Consider the following 21,518-nt stretch of genomic DNA (forward strand, 5'->3'; position numbering starts at 1 on the left):
ACTCGGTGACTTGTTGCGCAACCACAACGTGAATGCTGTTCCGGAAGTAGCGGCGTGAATGAAACATTAATTTCAGGCGTACTTCAATTCTTTGTTTCAAAACGTGAAAACATTCACCTTTGTCTGTGAAGTGAAAACTTCGCAGAAATAGGAGACAATCGCTCAGCCCAGCGAACAGCGAGAAGCAGCCACAAAATGGATTTTCCCTGAAAAAGAGTTCGAACACGGAATGCTCCTGGTGCCGCCCGGTACGCCAATATGCGTAAACCATTGTAAACTGGTATAGGTCCGTCAACAGCGGTGGCACCCGCTCTAGTATTGACTGCTCCATGTTCTTGCATGTGCTGCTTGAGTGTGCTGCCATGTTATTCAAATTCTCCACTGATGCTGGGGATCTCTGGGACTTGAAGTTTTCTCGCCTGCTTTCTATGCTCTTCAGCAAACCAATTTGACTCGTGACTTTGCTCATGGAGATGTGGCAAAGGTCGCCCTTAAAGGAAATACGCACAAAAAAAATGATTCACATTCGGGACAAATTAAAGAATTTAATATTTTGGCAAATCAACCCTATTTGTTGGAGAGGTGAGTGGGGTGAGAGGAGGAGAGGGTTCTCAAGTCTAAGAAAGCAGTACCAGTTTACATAAATACTTATTTTTGAATAGGCATTTGGATTTTCTCGAATCATAATGATGGAACAAGTAATATAGTTGTCTATGTATATGCCAACATGTATTTGTTATGTATTTTGTTATGCTATGCGATACTAAAGACAAATAAATGGATGAATGAATGAATGTATATTGTTATTGTTATCAGTAAGAGTTTTGCCACTTCATGTAGTCAGGCTCACCTCTATGCACAGCTTGGATTCTGGTCCCACTTCTCTCGAGGGGGGTTGGACACATGGTGAGAAGAGCCGAGCAGGTGTGGACATACTCATTGCCCCCCAGCCTTCCTGATCGGAACCCGAGTGTTGCTCTTTTGTTGGATTTCTGCGCTGCCTACACATTTGTAAGTTTTACTGTTTTTTCATTAAAAAAAATCCCATTTGTGAATTCCCCTTGTGAATATAATTTGTAAGTTTGTATTTGTAATTTTTGTACAGAATTTGTAAGTTTTAATGCTAGAATTTGTAAGTTTTATTGCTTCAATAATAACACCATCTGTGAATTTTCTTTGTCTTCTTTTTAATAAATTAATTTTACCTATTGCCTTTTATTTTAATGTCAAAGTTCCGGGCTAAAAGTATACTAAGACTTTTATTTGTTTGATAAAAATGACAATCTTTGACAGTCTTTCAACACTGTAAGTTCTCCCAGAGAAAATGAATTGATGATCAACGTTCGCCTTTTCTTTGCACAACTCTCCCGATCCATTTTTGTTCACTTTGTATGTAGTATGCATTGACTAACGGTGGAAAATGCAAAGCTACGCCCAGTGCTTGACGATATATTGTATACACGAAATACCTGGCTTTCTCGCATCTCAAAACTTTTCCTAGATCATGGGCGAATTATTTGAACGAAATTTTCATCGTATCTCGAGCATCTTGTAGGTAGAGTTGCTTGTATGTCTAGGTACCACTGTACATATATACATTTACATACATATACCAGTGGCAGGGCGTCAGGGCCTTTAAGGCCTTCTCCGCTGGCCTAAGAAATATCTGAATCATATGTATATTTTGTCCATCTCTACTTATCAAAAAATTCCAAAGTGTCTGTTCGCTTCCTTTCATTGGTTTTCTCCCTTATTGCACTGCTTCCAGGTGTGTTTTCATATTGAAGCATTCAACAATCTCATTTCAGCCATTAGTTGTAGCCAGGGTCAGAAATCTGCCTCAAGGCCTTTACAATCAGTTCTGCAGGCTGTGCTGCATTAAACAAGCATAGATAAGACTGTTGCTTTAAGCATTTAGATTTCAAGTTGGCAACACCAAAATGCTTTGTCACAGGCATAGGGATACGTCAATGCCTTGTCGCAAGCGTAGGGATGTCATTGCCTTGTCGCAGGCGTAGGGATGCCATTGCCTTGTCGCAGGCGTAGGGATGTCGTTGCCTTGTCGCAGGCGTAGGGATGCCGTTGTCTTGTCGCAGGCATAGGGATACGCCATTGCCTTATCGCAGGTTGATTGATTGATTAGCCTCTCTGGTACTAAATTCTGGGGGCCAAGCTTCTTTTTGTTCTGTATTGTATTGTATGTCGGAGTGATAAAAAACAGGTTAAAAATGTTCTCTTTTAGTCGTCTAGTTTTAAAAATTCTGCGACCAACTTTGGTCTTGTCCAGAGGTCTTGGATAGTTAGATTTGTGGGGTCATTTGGCGCACGAAAAAAGATGCTTAGTATTGTGGGGGGGAAGGGGGTCAAGCTTCTACCTTATCGCAGGCGTAGGGATACGTCATTGCCTTGTCGCAGGCTTGGGATATGTCATTGCCTTGTCGCAGGCGTAAAGATACGTCATTGCCTTGTCACAGGCGTAGGAATATGTCACTCCCTTGTCGCAGGCGTAGGGATACATAATTGCCTTGCCACAGGCGTCGGGATATGTCACTGCCTTGTCGCAGGCGTAGGGATACGTCATCGCTTTCACCAACTATGATTGGCTAGTGATAAAGTGGACTAGCCAAAGCTAACAAGCTGAATCTGGAGCGAGCTGCACAAGCAAATATTTTGTTATATAAAAGGAAGAAAGGAGGATGGATAGTGTACAGTTAAAAAGGATTTTTGGTGAGTAAAATATTGCTGTATTTCTAAATAATACGTAGTTCAATTGCGGGCCAATTACTGCTATGTGAAAAGCTCCAGTGATTGTATATAATCACTAAATGCTGGTAGGAAGTGTATTTTACCCTATTTTAGTGCAATTTTTGCCATTTCGCCATTGACGTCCATCGGTGTCCCTTCCCGAGCAAATCACCCACCTGGCCCGGTTGTAATGTCTGAAAAATTCCAGTATTTTCATTTAATCAATAAATGCTGCCAGGAAGTGCATTTTACCCCATTTAAGTGCAATTTTTTGCCGTTTCGCGTACGGACGTATCGCTATTTGAAAATGCACAGAACGCCAATGATATATAGACAGATATATGGATGAATGGAGAGAGGGAGAGATAGATGGATGTGTATAGATGTGTGTATGTATGCATGCGTGCGTGTGTATATCCATCCATCCATCCCTCCCTAAATCCCTCCCTCCCTCCATACATACACATACATACACACACACACCCACCCACCCCCACACCCACCCACACCCACCCAGTGACAGTGACCACCGTGTCCACGGCTTTTGTCGAACAGACATTTTCAGCCCGAAACAGAATCCAAACGTATGCTAGAAATACAACAGGTTAGACTCGACTGTCAGCATTACCTTAGATGGCGATAGAAAAGAACTTCTTGATGACCTCAGTCCCGGACTGCATTAAGCTCAAATCTTAAGGTACCACTGTAAGTTTACTTTTATAAAGGATTATTCATAACGTTGCACAGGTTCACTGTGTAAACAAGGGGTTTGTTATAAAAATGAACTGACAAGCCACATGACTTCACTCACCCTGACCAAAGTGTTTGCTTCGATTGTTTCTTTGTTTGTGTACCCTACTTACAGGTGTGGGCACAGGATATGGCCAGGGTGTTCATTTTATAAACAAACAATTTCTGTGTCCTATGTTGCTCTTGGCATAAAACACTTCCCACAAGCCAGCGGGACAGTCGGAATGATCAGACCAGACATTAGATGTTCCTTCTAAATTGAAATGATCCCACAAACGTTTAGGTTAATGCCCACTCAGAAATAATGAAAAATCTGGAGTCAGGTTCACTAACCAAGCTGATGTGTGAATAGGACCTGAGAATTCTTAGTCTGTGTGTATCTTGTTCTGTCCGTCTGAAAAATCTTCTTGAACAAAATAGAACATGCATAATACATAATTTGCATTCACATTTCATACAAAATTGGTCTATCACAGGGGTGGCCAACCCGCGGCTCGCGAGCCGCATGCGGCTCTTTGCCCGGTTTCATGCGGCTCTTACGTCCATATCAAAGTTTGTATTTGTGTTTTATTTTTATTTGCGTGTGCGCTTCGCTTGAGTTCAATACGGTATTTTCGTCCAATGCGCATGTGCTTGGGATGAAAATACCTCAAAGTTTCCCAGCAGGAGCAAGGTCATTTGAGTAAACGTTTTTAACAGAGTGGGAGAGCTCCCGTGAACCAGAAGCGACAATGAACGGCGTCGCGCACACAAAAAGTATCCCAAAGATCGAGCGTCGGCTGAAAAAGCCACACCCCCTGCGAGGCAGACCAAGGCGAGAGTGCTCAGCCGGGAGCAGCCAATAGGAGAGCGAGGTGTACACCCACGTGGTGGGCGCGCTAGTTAAAAGCCATTCATAATAAATGACAGCTCAAAAGGAGCGAATGTTGCACAAAAATAGGCTCTGATTTTATGACAGAAGTCCCACTAAGTAACATGCATAGTAAAAGAAAAACGCTATTGTAAATTATTATATTTTTGTTTGTGGACTTGGTTGAACTGAGAGTTTGTCTGTGTGAGACAGTGCACACAATGTTCATTGTTGATAATGACTGGCCTGTGCTGTTAGTACTGTAGGAGTCAATTTATGTCATTACTATGCTGGTGTGTGACATTTACAATAAATCTGGCTGAGCAAAGGTATGTGTGTGATGTGGCTCTTTGCGGTAACACAGTAAAAAATGTGGCTCTTTGCGGTAACACAGTAAAAAATGTGGCTCTTTACGGTAACACAGTAAAAAATGTGGCTCTTGGTCTCTGACTGGTTGGCCACCCCTGGTCTATCATTTTTTTAAGAGTTTCCGGGGTAGTATTTTCACTCCAAATTTTTACCATTTTGATCGATTAACATATTCATATACAGTTTTTCTAGTGAGATGGTTTAATTACTATTTGGAATTTCTGCATGGTGTACAGCTGCACTATTTGACAATGAGACAGGCACATTCAGTGCAATAGTCTTTTATTAAATGAGGATAAAACAAAGTGTGTTGATAAACAGCACCATACAAAAGTTTAAATCTTGTTGAAAGCAGCAACATCGACACTCTGAATCTGAAAGAAGAGGAAGGCACTTTTTTAATTTTAAGGAAATAATACAAAGTGCCATTAAAATTATTTATTTTTCGAGAAACTTGACAGTGCACTATATGTATATGATATGTATATTGTGTTTCATTCTTTTTTTCTGTTGCACTAAAACCTTGCTTTTTCACGCTTTGGTTATTGCCGATGCACTCCTTTGCGGGTCAAAACATATTCAATTAAATTTTAAAAAAGTAAAAATCCAATGGATGTCTCTCGCACCACCTAGGAACGTTTCAGTCAACCAAGATTCAAGCCAATTGGCCAGCGCCCTCGTGACGTAACGGATGCCGATTGGCCAGCACCCTCGTGACGTAACGGATGTAGATTGGCCTGCACCTTTGTGATGTCACGGATGCCATTTGGCCAGCACCCTTGTGACGTCACGGATGTCGATTGACCAGAACCCTTGTGACATCTCGGATGCTGATTGACGAGCACCCTCGTAATGTCACGGATCCCGATTATCCAGCACCCTCATGACGTCACAGATGCCGGTTAGCCAGCACCCAACGGGAGTTCTTGGCCAATTCTTCTCTAAATTCCTTTAGCACTCGTCATGGCGCCTAAATGCTCTCTATTCGTTCGTGCATCAACCGAACCGACGAAAAAGCGAACAATGCAAAAAAATATGAAAAAATGACTGTTGGATTTATTAGCCTGGTTGCAAATACAATCCGAGATAAGGCTAAAGTTTTACACCATGTTATGGTGCCTGAAGGTGGTAATGACGACAAACATGATCCCAAGTCTGCTACCTCAAGCCAGACTAGCCCATTCAATTAAATTAAAGTTAAGCATTTTTGAAGGGACATCCCTACTTCGCGGAAATTCACTTATCGCGGGTGGTCCCAGTCCCCATTAACCGCGATAACCGAGGGAACACTGTATTTGGTCAATACCAGAAGTACCTCTCAATACTTTATGTACCCTTTGTTAGCAAAAAACGCAGCCCAAACTTTTTTTGTAACTCTTCACAAGCTTTTCACACACTGTTATTGGTATTTTGGCCCATTTTTCCATGCAGATCTTTGTTACAGATTACAGTAATGTATAGTGACATCTAGTGGGTCATCACTTTAACATGTTCTCAGTTCGACCTATAATGCTTTGTGCTGTTGTTTGTATTCATTCAAATAAAGACAATCTGAAACATGGTGTCAGAAGTGACTGGCTAAAACTAGAAGCAATGGCAAACAATGCGATTCCGGCGCCAGAGGGCATGCAGATGTCCGAGGATTTGGTAAAGAACTGGGACGTTTTTCGTGCTAGATTTGAGGACTTTGTGTTAGCCACAGGGCTATACGAGAAACCCGAAGTGCAAGCTGCCGGCCTGAGACGGCTGATGGGTAACGAGTGCCTCCACGGCAATATGCAGAACGTGGTATTGACGGATGAACAAGGAAAGACCCAACTGCCAATTTAAATGCATTGGGGGAGTATCTTAAACCTGCAAGAAACGTGACTTATGAGAGATATATTTTCGGTTGCTGCAAACAATGACTGATGAGCCAATAAGAAGTTTTTTAACAGGGCTAAAGGAAAGAGCTACATCGTGCGAGTACCGTGGGTTAAAGGATGAAATAATTCGTGACAGGCTCGTGCTTGGAGTTGCAAGTGAGGACACTCGAAGGCGCTTGCTGCGTGAGCAAGACCTCAAGTTTCCAGTGGCAGTGGAAATATGTCAGCTTGCTGAGCTGACGGAGAATTGCATGAAAACCACGGAGAGCCTGCAAGTACAAGTGGACAGTGTGTATGCAGCAGAGAGACAGACTGGGAGATTTAGAAAGCCGGACAAGAAAAGAGAGCAGTTGGTGGAAACAGCCACAGAAGGCATGCCCCTCACGAAAGAGCAGCTGCTATACAAGTATGCTGACGTCTTCAATGACCCTGTGGAGTCAGTCCCAGATGAAATACAATTTGCGCTCGATCCAAATGTACCCCCAGTTCAGTGCGCACCTCGGAATGTTCCTGTAGCATTAAGGGATAGGGTCAAGGACGAACTAGACAGACACATCAGAGCAGGCAATGTCGCACCAGTGAGCGAACATACAGCATGGATAAGTAATAGGGTAACAGTCGCAAAACCGGAAAAGATAAGACTGTGTATCGACCCTAAACCCTTAAACCGAACACTGCTGAGGTCTCACTATCACATGCCAACCCTTGAAGATGTACTGTACAGGATACCTAAGGCTGAAATATTTACATTGGTCGATGCCCGTGACGCTTTCCTACAGTGCAGACTAGATGACAAAAGCAGTCGCTTGACGACGTTTTGGATAAAGTGGGGCCGCATGAGGTGGCTCAAGCTGCCATTTGGTGTTTCGGTAGCACCGGAGATCTACCAACGCAAACAGCATGAACCTCTAGCGGGCCTAACTGGCATTGAACCAATAGCAGATGACATTTTGGTTGTTGGGTGTGGTGACACACAGACGCCGTACGGGACCACAACAACAACCTGCGTGCTCTCATGGAGGTGTGCAGAGCCGTAAAGTTGAGACTAAGTGAGCGAAAGCTGCAATTCAAACTTCAATCGATTCACTTCCACGGGCATATACTGTCATCAGACGGACTGAAGATAGACCCAGAAAAAACAGGAGCTGTGGTGGAATGCCGACTCCCACAGATGCAAAGACTGTGCAACGCCTCATCGGGTTTGTGACCTATCTCACCAAATACCTCCAAAAGCTTTCTGAGGTGTGTGAATCACTCCGCAGACTCTCGGATAAAGATACAGAATGGCACTGGCTGGCCAAACATGAGGACGCAGTAAATGAGATAAAGCGGCTGGTCTCCAACACACCTGTTCTCCGATACTATGACGTCACAAAACCTGTCACCATCCAAAGTGATGCCAGCATGAGTGGGCTAGGATGCTGCTTGCTGCATGGCGGACAGCTGGTGGCTTTCGCCTCGAGAGCCCTAACACAAACTGAACAAAATTATGCTCAAATCGAGAAAGAGTATCTGAGCATAGTTTTTGCGTGCCAAATATTCCACCAGTACCGTATATGCAAACCGCTAATCACCATATTCAAGAAGCCCATCCTGAGTGCGCCAAAACGTCTCCAAGGAATGTTAATGCAACTGCAGTGCTACAACCTGGATGTGGTGTATGAGCCTGGCCCTGAAATGTATGTTAGTGACACACTGAGCTGCGCAGCGCTGCCACGCATAGCAACAGACACTCCACTTGTGCGCCGCACTGTGTTCTCTGCCCAGGCAGAGTATGCGCAGCTGGACCAAGCCCAGCACCTTAATGTCACTACCTTCCGATTTCAACAGATAGTGCATCATACAGAAACGAATGAGATGCTCCAGGAGCTGTAGAAGATAATCCTGCACGGGTGGCCTGACTTCAAAGAGGACACACAGCTGGCGGTGCAAGACTACTGGCCATTCCGAGATGAATTGAACGTGCAGAATGGAGTGGTATACAGAGGTCGGTGCATCATTATCCCAAAGGCCCTCAGGGCAGAGATGCTCAAGAGGATACACTCGAGCCATATTGGTGGTGAGGCCTGGTATAGACGGGCCAGGGATACACTCTTTTGGCCAAGCATGAGATCTGAAATCAAAGATTTTGTAGCTAACTGTTCCGAAGGTAATGAGTACGCAAGGGTTAAGCAAAAGGAATCCATGATGTCACATGAGATACCCACAGGTCCGTGGCAGACGGTGAGCATGGACACATTTACATAGGCGGGCAAATACTTTCTTATTCTTGTAGACCACTACTCATATTTCTGGGAAATTGACCAGCTGCCTGACCTATCCGCCAACACGCTGATCATGCGCTGTAGAGCCAAATGTGTGCGTCATGGGCAACCGGACAAGGTGATTACGGAAAATGGCCCCCAATTCGCCAGTGAACAATTCAGAAAGTTTGCTTCAAGGTGGAGTTTTACTTATGTCACGTTGTCGCCACGCCACCCGAAGTCAAATGGCAAAGCCGAGGCGGCTGTAAAGATAGTCAAATTGCTCTGTAAGCGGGAGAAAGCAGATGGGACAGACGGATGGCCATCCTCCACTGGCGCAACACGACCACAGAGGGCATAGGCGACAGTAGCTCGCACAGCGACTAATGTCAAGGAGGCTCAAATCCTTTCTAACAGTTGCAGACAGCCTACTGCAACCACAAGTGGTGGTCGGAGTGCCCGACAAGTTGGTGTGGACACGGCAATTGGCGAAATCTACCTACGACAGATCCGCCAAAGACCTCCCAGAGCTAAACGTGGGAGACGTGATCAGAATGAAGCCGGGGAGATAGCCATTCGGCTAATGCATTCAGAAAGTTGCTCCTCGCTCATTCATGATGGATGTTCACGGCACTCTCTACAGTCACAACCGTGTGGATCTATGAGTGGCAGAGCGCAAATAAAGGGTCCTGAACGGCGAAGTCTGGAACAGGGACATAGGACTGCGACATCAGCTCGGGCAGAGACTGCCCATGGGTCAGGCCATGGGGAATCGCACCATGCAGAATGCCCAAGCAGTCTGGCTCCTCGCAGCCCGTCTACACCGGCACCAGGACGATGCCAGACACCGGAGAGATGCAACGACTGACCAGGCCAGGCAGTCTACACACGTTGTGGCGCCCTCTCACGGCCACCCCCTAAACTGAATTGGTGATCATAGAAGAGCATACATGAAAAACATGGGTCCGACTAGGGTGTATGCTGCACGCTGCCTTACTAAGCCCAGACACACGCATACATAGACAATGACAACACATACACTCGAAGAAATTGCACTCGAGACTTTGGTTTATTGTTGGATTACTGTTGTTTGATTGTTCGATTGTTAAAAAAAAAGAAAGACAAGAAAAAAATTCATTTTGCTACAGGAATAGTTTGAAGTTACAGAACAGTAATCTAAAGAAAGGAAGATGTTACAGATTACAGTAATATATAGTGACATCTAGTGGGTCATCATTTAAACATGTTCTCTGTTCGACCCATAATGCGTTGCGCTGTTGTTTGTATTTATTTGAATAAAGACACAATCTGAAACAATTTCCTCTAGAGCAGTGCCATTTTGGGGCTGTCATTGGGCAACACAGACTTTCAACTCCCTCCACAGATTTTCAATGGGGTTGAGATTTGGACACTAGCTAGGCCACTCCAGGACCTTGAAATGCTTCTTGCAAAGCCACTCCTTTATTGCCTTGGCTGTGTGTTTGGGATCATTGTCATGCTGAAAGACCCAGGCACGTCTCTTTCATCTTCAATGTCCTTGCTGATGGAAGGAGCTTTTCACTAAAAATCCCTCGATATATGGCTTCATTCATTCTTTCCTTTACACAGATCAGTCGTCCTGGTCCCTTTGCAGAAAAACAGTCCCAAAGCATGATGATTCAACCCTCATGCTTCAGTGGGTATGGTGTTATTCAGATGTAAGTCAATATTTTTTCTCGTCCAAACACGAGAACTTGTGTTTCTCCCAAAAAGTTTTATTTTGGTTTTATTTGACAATAACACATTCTCCCAGTCATCTTCTAGATAATCCAAATGCCCTCTAGCAAACTGCTGACGGGCCTGGATTTGTACTGGCTTCAGCAGGGGTACACGTCTGGCAGTGCAGGATTTGAGTCCCTGGCGGCGCATTGTTAATGTGGTCCCAGCTCTCTGTAGATTATTCACTAGGTCCCCCGTCTGGTTCTGAGATTTTTGCTCACCGTTCTTGTCATCATTTTGATGCCACGGGGTGGTATTCAAGTGGAAATTCAAGAAGAAATGTGAAAAGATGTGATGGACATCAGTCTGGAAAAGGTTCAAAAGCCATTTCCAAGGCTTGTTCCAAGGAACAGAGGCGAACCTTCCCCGGAGTAGCGAGTCAGCTAAAATTACTCAGTGTGATGACAACTCATCCAGGAGGTCAAAAAAGACCCTGGAAAAACATCGTAAGAACTGCTGGCCTCAGTTAAGGTCAATGTTCATGACTACAATAAGAAAAACACTGGCCATAGCTGGCATACATGGCAGAGTTCCAAGGTCAAAACCATTGATGTCCAAAAGGATTATATAAAGCCACCTTTTACGTTTGCCAACAAAGATCTTGATGATCCTCCACACTTTAGGAAGAACATTCTGTTGACTGATGAAGTTGAATTTTTAAAATGTTTGCGGCCCGTAACATTTGTTGAAAAAAATGGCACTGCATTCCATCAAAAGAAAACTATAGCAATAATGAAGCATGGTGGTCGAAGTGTCATCGTCTGGGGCTGCTTTGCTTATTCAGGACCAGGATGACTTGCAGTAATTGATGTAAGAATTAATTCTGATGTCTACCAGCATATTTTGAAGCAGACCCAGCCCTTAGTTCATATGCTCAAACTCCAGCGCTCTTGGAACATGCTGCATGACAACCATCCACACCAGCAGTTCCACCTCTGAATGGTTAAAAAAAAAAAAAGATAATGTTTTGGAGTGGTCAAGTCAAAGTACGGATATAAATCCTATCGAAATGTTGTGGTGTGATCTGAAATGGGATAGAAAAGCCTCTAATATAGCTGAATTGAAATAATTCTGCACAGAAGAGTGAGACAACATTACTCCAAAGCGTTGTGAAAGACTCATCACATATTATCGTGAACGCTTGATTGTAGTTATTTCTGCCAAAGGTGGCGCACCTCGTTATTAGGTTCAGGGAGCAATTTCAGTCGACGAGACAAGTTTTTAAATTTTTAATGCCTTGGTGAACAAAATTATCATTTAGAATTTCCTTGGTAGCCCCCTCGTGGTATAGAGGTTCGCTCGCCTGACTTCGGTGCAGGCAGGCGCGGGCTCTATTCCTGCTGATGGCGGTTTGATTGTGAGTGCATATAGTCGTTTGTCTCTCTGTGTGCCCTACACTCGACTGACTGGCGACCAGTCTAGGGTATAGTCTGCCCTTTGCCCGAAGACAGCTGGGTTAGGCTCCAGCAACCTCCGCAACCCCCTTCGAGGATGGGTGGTATGGAAGATGAATGAATTTCTTTGGTTTGTCTCTGTGTCGTACTAAAAATGGTTTGATCTTTAAAACCTTTGTGTGTGATAAATATGCAAAAAACCCACCAATAAGGAAGGGAGCAGATACTTTTTCACTGTATATATATTTTTAAGTTCCCTAATAAGTATGCAGTTAATCACCTGCACACATATAATAAAAAAAGGAAAAAATAGCCCCACTCCAACTCCCAAAAATTGTTCAGCTTTGATAATTAATGAGTCTTTTGGGTTCATTAAGAACATGGTTTCGTTCAATAAGAAAATGTAATTCTAATAAATACAAATTGCCTAATAATTTTGCACTTCCTGTATAGTATATTGATAGTTAATTATTAACCAGCCCTTATATCAAACGTATTTGATACTTTCTTCGAGGCAAGACGAGTGCAAAATCACTCCATTTTTACTATTGAAAGAATTAAGAATGAAAAAAGACCTTTTGAATTGCACTGTTTAGTTTAGAACGTGAAAACCCTTGTGTGACCCCAGCATTAGATAAAATGGTTGACATTGTACTTTGCTTGTCAGGATGTTTTCACAAAAGGTAAACTTACATAATATTCAAATTTGGTGATCTCTTCCTCCAACATATCTGTCCCAACCTTGTCATCCTCCACCACGCATGAGATCTGGAGCTTCTTGATACCGTAACCCACTGGAACCAGTTTAGACATGCCCCATAAAAGACCGTCGGCTTGCACTGAACGCACACACTCCTCCAGCTTCACCATGTCTGTTTCGTCATCCCACTTAAGCAAAGAGAAGAACACATTGTAACTAGCACACCAAAAGGTAAAAAAAGATTATAAAAGACCTTCAGAGGTTATAACAGAAAAGCATGCAATGAGGTTTCTTACTGGCTTTACATCCAGGAGGATTGAAGACTTTGCAATGTCATTCATTTTTTTAGCCTTTCTCTCAGCGTAATCTTTCAGCCTCTGCTCTTTAAGTTTCTCTGCCTCTTCGTCATCTTCGCCACTACCAAACAAGTCTACATCATCATCGTCATTCACCTGTTCTACAGGACCGCTGCTCTGGTGTGTGGTAATTCCCTAAATACATTGTAAAGAGATATTCTTTACAAGGTACTAAAGTAGCAACAAACTGTTGAAATAAACTCTCCAAGCACTCACATTTGCATAAGGGGCTGAAGGTGTGCGAGCTGGTGCGACAGATGCAGTGGATTTCTCTAAAACTCTTACTCGGCCTTCAAGCTTGGAAAATGATGCTCTCAGGTCTTCCACAACTAAAGACACAGAACCAGGTTTGAAGGATGATCTGAAACATTTTAAATGTGTGGAATAACTTGTTCATATTCAAGCAAACTGAACAAAATTGAACACTTATCCCACTACTTGTATTAAATTATATTTGGGCAAAACATGAGCTTTTCTGGTCATGTTTCAATGCCATACCGCATTAATGCAGTAATTGAGGCAAAATGAGGCCCTACAAAGTATTGAGTGCTGTACAAGCGCTGCTCATATTTTGCATGGTCACACTTCTCAGTTAGCCAGCACTTCGAAAAATCTTTTTTGCCATTGGTCTTAATATTCATTTTTTTATGAGTTAAATAGTTTTCCTTAGTTGTTACTGAAAAGAAATAAACACTTGAAATATATATCTGTCTGTCAAAGTGCTATGCATTTATATAATGACAGAGTACAGAATTGATAGGCAAATTGGTATTTTGACCACATACCGTATTTACTCGCATATAAGCCTCTTTTGTTGGACAAAAAAATGATGACTGAATCGAAGGTATGGCTTATATGCTCATAAAAACACGACATGCAAAAAAATGCAAATTGACGGCCCACGACACGATGACATCACTTCAAGATCGAGCCATTGTATTGGCGCGTGACGTCACAAAATTGTTTCGTTAATTTTCTCGTCTAGCGAAGCCATTTATTCATTAAATACGTCTATGTCATCCTCCTTTGGGAAGAACGCCAGTCCTGTAAGTTTTTTAATTAGGAAAGCATTCATTGGCTCATTGTACCAATTTTGTAGGCCATATGCCAAAATGTTTCTCCAAAGGCATTGACCAAAATGGAAAAAGCATCCAGATTTGTGAGAGTTTGGAAAATTATTTTCTATACTACTTATAGCAGTTTTTTCAAAATCAACAGTTATTGAACTAGGCTCCATAACACATCTTTCTTTAAGCCTAGAAAATAGATTTAGTAATGATTTAGTAAAGATTTTGTAATGCAGAATACAGTTTCTCTCTCCACCCGTCAACAAAACGTCCGTTCGACAAAAAGTCTGAGTACTCCAAGTAGTAAGTATTGACTATCTACAACCACTCTCCAACGTTTTCCTTCTACAAATATCAAGCATGTACTTATGATTTGTGCGCCAACTTAACTCCGGTGTAATTTGAAACCCTAACATTTGTAGACTTTAAATTCATGTACTCATATTTTTGGAATGTAAAGATACAGGTTATAAACTACATATGCTGTGCGTTTTCTTAATCATACCTCCATTCAAACTTTTATTCTCCAGCTCCAGGGTCTTGATTCGCGAAATCAGTTCTTTATCACCTGCGTTGCCACTGCATGTGCTCTACCACAGTAGAAACAGAAGATTTCAATTTGATCATCCGTGGGAATTTTTGGGTGAGACTTCAAAACAAAAGAACAGCACCCATCAAAGACCAAAGTCTGTTTGAAAGAATTGCGGAGTTATGTCCACCGTTGACTTGGTTTAACAACAAGATCCAGCACAGTTATTTGAATCATGGATCAACATTTGCAACATCAATTTTGAAATTCATGAAATTTAATATTTTGGGTTTGAGAAATATATTACGACAGGAGCTTATATAGTTTTAACTGTCTTGAATTTTTTGAATTGCTTTGAAAAGAAATACAATTCTAAAATTATTGTTTGCTTTGAACGCAGCATTATTTCTCAACACCAACTCAAATTGAGCTGTGCAAATCAAAATCATACAAAATCGTCCCAATTGTAATCTTATAAAGTGAGTTGATTTCAATTCCTACACTTTAATAGCCTACTGTATCTCTTCTCACGTACCAAATGTTCTTCAGTGGCAGGAGGCACCTACCTGGGTTTTTCGCACCATTCTGTTTTTTGAGACACCAAATTCCTAATTTTAGAGTCTTCTAATATATTCAATATATTTTACTTTTTGAAAGAAGTGACTTAAAAATGTACACAAATTGCCCTTTCTGACAACCATGGCCACCACAATGGCAGCGCACCGGTCAGACCAGTACACCATCACCGGGTCAAGATCTGACTTTTATAGTTATGCAATATCTATATATGGACAGTGGCCTTAGCTTTTTTTGTTTTCAAAAAAAATAAAAGTACAAAAAAAGGATACTTACACCTGCTAGTGACTTCTGAATATTTTCTCGGGCCCGAGCTATGTCTTGAAGGATAGCGTTAGCTCCGGCATCCTAAGGAAAACAAAATTAGTCAGTTCTGTCTAGTCAATATGTCAAAACAAAACTGGTCTATAATTAGGCTTTGTTCGCACCACAGGGCATTATGACCAATTCTGAGTAACTTGTACCTTCCCTATACATCTTCCTTAAAAGCGACGATTTACAGAAGTTATGATATATAAATTAACAGCAACACCAAAAATCCATGTCGAATTTAACACATCACAAATGAGGCCAAATTTACAAGTCGATTACAACAGGGGAGGTCAAAAAGGTGGTGGATTGGCCCAAAAAAAGGGAAGTCCAAGTCTAATCTATAGAATTGGGTATAAAGTGATGTTAGGGTTATTAGTCTTATATTATTATATATTTGCTTGATATGAAGAGAGTGCTTTGCTTACGACATCTAAAATGCCTGCTTGGCAACGGAGTAAATGGTTTGCTCCTTAGTTAGACAAAAGGGAAGTCGTATGCACTTGGACTGCTGGAATGTGGAGAAGATCCTTCGGCGCACATGACCTTGAGTTGTTTTGACTATTTGACGTCTCACTCGTTTCCCACCCCTCCCTTGAGAGTTGAGACGTCCAATTGTAACTAGGGCCCTTTTAGTTAATAAACAAGGAAAAGAAGCGAGTGACGCCAGAACGAACCTGGGCAGAGACCTGAAAGGTTTGATTCTCCTTGCAAGAAAACCCAGAAGATTTTTTTGTCTCTTTATTTGTGCGTGCATTTGGCAATGCCTATTGGTGAACCCATCATATTGGTCCTACGAGCCTGGGAGTCAATATACCGAAGGAATCCAGGCGCTGATTCAACATCTGGGAAAGACCATGGCCACGTCATCCAAGACCCTTTGCGGGCTGGGGTTCAGCTAAGCGCCTGGGTTCCCGACGTTTGAAGACTCATCCTAAAAGAGTTGAAGACATCTCTGGTAAGTCCACGTGAATGTTTGCATTTGTGAGGCGTTTCCAAATGTGGGGGAAGCATTCATGTGAAGGTCCATTTGCGAAATGGATGAGATCTCGTCCGAGGGATGGCGACAGTAAAACCCTGTAAATACTAGTCCCCAACAGGTGAAGAGACAGAGTATTAGTCTATAAAAATGAAGGATACCGGTGTCCTGTACCTAAGCCAGTCGGTACTTAAACGCCGAGAGTATACCTGTGAGTTCCATGTGTAGTGATAACGTAAGGTAAAACAAACGAAGGTGGAAAGAGAAAATAAAAATAACAGGGAAATTACTGCCCTGATTAATTCCTTCTGGGGAGATTGAATAGCAAGGCGGCTAGTTAAGATGATCCGAAACAGCGCCTGCCGTGTAAAGATTGGAAATTTGTCAAAAATCAAAGCACTTCTATGATTAAACACCTAAACTTATGGATAAACAAATATGGGTTTGCTGGCCAGCTTAATATACATAAAACAATAGACCTGCAGGATAAAATATGTACTAAATGGAGAGGCGATGTATATAAAATGGAGAAGAATGTATATGATGATACTAATTATTTTTTTGATGGCAAAAAAAAGGTGCTATGGAAATGCAAAGAAAGTTGAGCGGAGTGGGAATGAGCATGTTGATAAGAGCAAGGCGGCTGGAAAAGCAGAAAATGCTATTTTGTAAAAAAGAATAGGGGTGCCTCCTCGACTAGCCAGTGATTTTAGCTATCCTTGGGTGGGTTAGCAATATGGGGGTTATTTGCGAATTAGATCTTATGTTTTAAGAATTATTTGGTTGTAAATGATATGAAACATGAAAATAACAATGCAGAAATGTCATTCATCCAAATATTTAGGTAAATTGTAACTGGCTGGTTGAGATAAAATAATTGATTTAGGATAGGCATAATTTTCGTAAGACTGAAGAGGGAGTCATTGTCCTGGCGGGTGAAATATGCTTTGGCGTGGGTCATATTGATGACCATTAGAATGTTACGGATTGCATAAGCATCGAACAATTGATGTCTAAAAAATGACATTGCTTTCTATTGCTTTAAAGGCATACAAATTAAGACTTTAGCTTAAAACTTACAGACGTGGCATTGGGATTAGAGGGTTAATGCAGTGGTGTGCCGTATTAAGGTATGTAAATTAACCGGAGAGGAACTATTTTCACTGTGAAAACCGCACTTCTCTGAAAGGAGGGCTCCCCTTCAAGGAGTTGGACTACAACTCCCATTTACCTGTTTTTGGGGTTTATATAAAGTGGAAAGGAACTATTTACAGTGAGTACAGTATTTGAAGTATTTACATGTTTAAATATATAAATTAGATTTATGCTTATATTTGTAATATTTAATAAATACACTTCTTAATCATTGTACTTGTGTAGCCGGGGGATTACAGTAGTAGCTTACTGCTTATTAAAAAATGTTTGAAAATAAAAAAAAGATGATGGAAAGAAATTTATTTTTTGTTTTAATACGGTCCCTGTGGGAGGACATTATAATATGGCAGGGGTGGCCAACCAGTCAGAGACCAAGAGCCACATTTTTACTGTGTTACCGCAAAGAGCCACATTTTTTACTGTGTTACCGCAAAGAGCCACATCACACACATACCTTTGCTCAGCCAGATTTATTGTAAATGTAACACCAGCAAAGTAATGACATAAATTGACTCCTACAGTAATAACAGCACAGGCCAGTCATTATCAACAATGAACATTGTGTGCACTGTCTCACACAGACAAACTCTCAGTTCAACCAAGTCCACAAACAAAAATATAATAATTTACAATAGCGTTTTTCTTTTACTATGCATGTTACTTAGTGGGACTTCTGTCATAAAATCAGAGCCTATTTTTGCGCAACATTCGCTCCTTGTGAGCTGTCATTTATTATGAATGGCTTTTAACTAGCGCGCCCACCACGTGGGTGTACACCTCGCTCTCCTATTGGCTGCTCCCGGCTGAGCACTCTCGGCTTGGTCTGCCTCGCAGGGGGTGTGGCTTTTTCAGCCGACGCTCGATCTTTGGGATACTTTTAGTGTGCGCGACGCCGTTCATTGTCGCTTCTGGTTCACGGGAGCTCTCCCACTCTGTTAAAAACGTTTACTCAAATGACCTTGCTCCTACTGGGAAACTTTGAGGTATTTTCATCCCAAGCACATGCGCATTGGACGAAAATACCGTATTGACCTCAAGCGAAGCGCACACGCAAATAAAACACAAATACAAACTTTGATATGGACGTAAGAGCCGCATGAAACCGGGCAAAGAGCCGCATGCGGCTCGCGAGCCGCGGGTTGGCCACCCCTGTAATATGGTAAAGCAGCTCTCGGTTTTTAGCGTCCATATTGGCCAGTGCATTCTGTCACAAAGGGGGAGCAAACAAACCACAAAAGTAAAATGCACAAGATGCAGTCGAGAGGCAGGTCAAGGATAAAGGTTTATTGACCTGGGTGCTATGAACTCCTAATTCCAAAAACATGGACAAACCAGGAAATTATAAAACCGGAAATAAGAGATCGTCATGGCTTGGTGTAACATTGATACATCTGAAGATATTAATGACATTGAACAAATAGTGCTGTTCTGCATATACGAGAGCACCGCGGAGCGACAGGAAAAATTATTTAATTAATACCACGACCTTTCCGTCCCTCTCCCTATCCGTCCCTTTCCCTCCATCCCTCCCTCTGTCTTTCTCTTTCCTTGTCTCTCTCTCTTTCTCCCTCTATCATAATTTTATTTAACTCATTTTCACATGCTGTAGGTAAGAAAGAAAATGATTTTCTTCATCTTTATACACAATTACTTGTTACCGTCTGTTTAATTTTGGAAAGCTGTCACTTAGGCTCAAATTATATACATAATACAATTTTACCACTATCGAGCAGTGTTAGCCCGACAACAGATTTTTTTCCACATGCAAATGAGGCCAGTTTGGATTTGACCAAAATCCAAACACATACGCTAATGAGGAACAATTCCACGATAAAGAAAATTAATCAAATAAAAAAAGGATGATAAATGCTTTCAAAATAAAGCTCAGTACATGTCTTTGTCTAAAAATTTGACTTTGCTTTAAGTTGATTACTATTCTTTTGTGAAGAATACTTAGAGATTGTGGCATGCATGCAGCTGGCTGCAATTCGTCACTTACAGAGAGTGCCTGTGTTGACTGAGAGTTGTTCACATGCTCAAAGAAGCGTCTTTCTGCCTCATCGTAGCGGGTTTTTTCAAACCAGATCTTCTCCTGGGCCAGAAAGTTTACAGTAGTCATGTTGCTAAAAAATAAAATAAACAGGAATGGGATCAAACACAACACAGGCTTTGTGATCAGGCTAACACCAACCAATGTATTCAAAAATGTAAACTGTCATTGGATATATTCCACAATTTAAACAAGTGGGTTCAATTTTACATATTTTGAGTTCTCACCTCATAATACCCACAAAAGGAGGAATTAAAAAAAAATAAGTCCTAAAAAAATAAATGACAGATTCTAAGAAAAGCATGAGAATGGACTCTAACCCCACCATCAAATCAATTAAAATATTTTTCTAATGTACGTAAATCTATGTTACTTGCTTGCAGATCCCTTTGCTTAAACCAATTGTCTCAATGAACATTGGTATGGATGCCGTGACCGGCCGATTCACCGACGGGCGTTTGGCCTAAGGACAGTTTGCCGAAGAGGAGTTTGGCCGAAAGGATAGGGCTCCTGACAAATTCAATTGCCAAGTGGTTTAGGTCTGTAAAATATTTAATTCTTTGCGTTTTAGCTTTTAAGAGTCAGTACAAAGTATAAAGTACTTGGGCGATCAACTAGTAGCTCGCGATCGACGTATTGAGCACTGCTGTCCGAGGCAATACAAAAAGCAGATTGCCTCAATGCCACAACACATTGGAGCAAAATAATTAATAACTAAGTTGTGAACATTGACATATAATTTTAAAAGTATGGATGATTTGACTATTTTCTTTTAAGAAACAGGAGTTGATTGTCTCATAATATTTTTTTAGACTGCTCTTTTTGTGGGTTTTGTAAACTGGAAGTTCATATTAAGAAAAAATAAAAATTCAATATATTTGAAATTGTGGAGCTTGAATCTATAATTTAGATAAGAAATGAAAAAAATTACATCATCAAATTATGCAAATAAATATTTTATTATATTCAAGTTTTTTTAACTGGTCAACTGTATATTGGGTAGATGAAAAAAAATTCTACAGGCCCCTGTTAAAATGCAAATATCGTGTCATATAAAAAAGTTCAACCATTTAAATACTTCTACGTCTTTTGGGACTTAAGTTTAAATACATGAAATTTACAGTTATTGCAAGTTCTGCCACTTAGAAATCATGGAGAGGTTGGGATGATACTCTTGGGACAGTACTTCTTCCCCCAAACACAATTAGTGGAATTATGAACAAAAAGTTCTACTGTCGTCCTTCACTACTTCGCGCCTTCAGTGCATCATGTTTTTTTTTTATATTGAGTATAAAAAAAGAAAGAAGTGACACCAATCCAGTCGTAACCACTACAAATAAAAAAACGGACCAGCAGTATGAGTGATTTAAGCCGTCGAAAAGGCCATGAAGATGGCATGACAAGAGGACGTCAACACACTGCTCGAAAGCCAAAAACAATTCCCCAGGGCGCGACAGTAACGACAGCCCGAATGCCCAGGGCAGCCAAGTACTTTTTAGGGGCAGCTAATTCGATTTTGTCAGCTACCCAAAAGGGCAGGTAACTTTTTGATTATGAGCTGTAAAATAAATAAGGAAGATCATAATTGCTTCGTCTGTTGTTTCCTGCCACGGGCGCTTCCATTTGTGACACATTTTCTTTCATCTTCTGCGCAATTGGCTGCTGCGTATGTGAACTAATTTCGCTGCTCATGTAAATATTTGTCAATGTTTTCTTAAAGGCGCTGCCATTTAGCAAGAAATGTTTTTTTTTATTTTAGTTTTTACACAGGCCAAAGCGCATCAATAATTTTTCAATATCTGTGTTTGGTATTAGGTTATAAA

At 41.5% G+C, this 21,518-nt stretch overlaps 2 protein-coding genes and 1 long non-coding RNA gene across 6 annotated transcripts in view; 1 reads left to right on the top strand and 2 right to left on the bottom strand.

The window, feature by feature from the left end:
• naprt (nicotinate phosphoribosyltransferase) overlaps positions 1-945 on the bottom strand; it is a 28,731-nt gene extending 27,786 nt beyond the window's left edge. Inside the window, exon 1 of one of the 3 annotated variants that reach the window (XM_077716430.1) lies at positions 851-945. In XM_077716430.1, the coding sequence (XP_077572556.1) occupies positions 851-905 (55 nt within the window). In that variant the 5' untranslated portion in view covers positions 906-945. Of the gene's footprint in view, positions 1-117; positions 715-850 lie in introns of those variants that run through there. The other 2 variants (XM_077716429.1, XM_077716428.1) reach the window with 2 other exon arrangements.
• LOC144196351 (uncharacterized) lies at positions 1-6,212 on the top strand. Its single transcript, XR_013326246.1, has 3 exons — positions 1-582; positions 863-1,011; positions 5,348-6,212. It is a non-coding gene; the product is annotated as an uncharacterized LOC144196351 (long non-coding RNA).
• The window catches only part of LOC144196350 (elongation factor 1-delta-like), a 26,447-nt gene continuing 9,908 nt past the window's right edge, over positions 4,980-21,518 (bottom strand). The window contains exons 4-10 of one of the 2 annotated variants that reach the window (XM_077716432.1): positions 19,645-19,768; positions 15,479-15,550; positions 14,603-14,687; positions 13,247-13,359; positions 12,971-13,165; positions 12,668-12,862; positions 4,980-5,088 (exon numbers count right to left, since the gene is read on the bottom strand). In XM_077716432.1, the coding sequence (XP_077572558.1) occupies positions 5,050-5,088; positions 12,668-12,862; positions 12,971-13,165; positions 13,247-13,359; positions 14,603-14,687; positions 15,479-15,550; positions 19,645-19,768 (823 nt within the window). In that variant the 3' untranslated portion in view covers positions 4,980-5,049. Of the gene's footprint in view, positions 5,089-9,872; positions 11,514-12,667; positions 12,863-12,970; positions 13,166-13,246; positions 13,360-14,602; positions 14,688-15,478; positions 15,551-19,644; positions 19,769-21,518 lie in introns of those variants that run through there. The other variant, XM_077716431.1, reaches the window with a different exon arrangement.

This window comes from Stigmatopora nigra, chromosome 5 (genome assembly GCF_051989575.1).
Source record: "Stigmatopora nigra isolate UIUO_SnigA chromosome 5, RoL_Snig_1.1, whole genome shotgun sequence".
NCBI lineage: Eukaryota > Metazoa > Chordata > Actinopteri > Syngnathiformes > Syngnathidae > Stigmatopora > Stigmatopora nigra.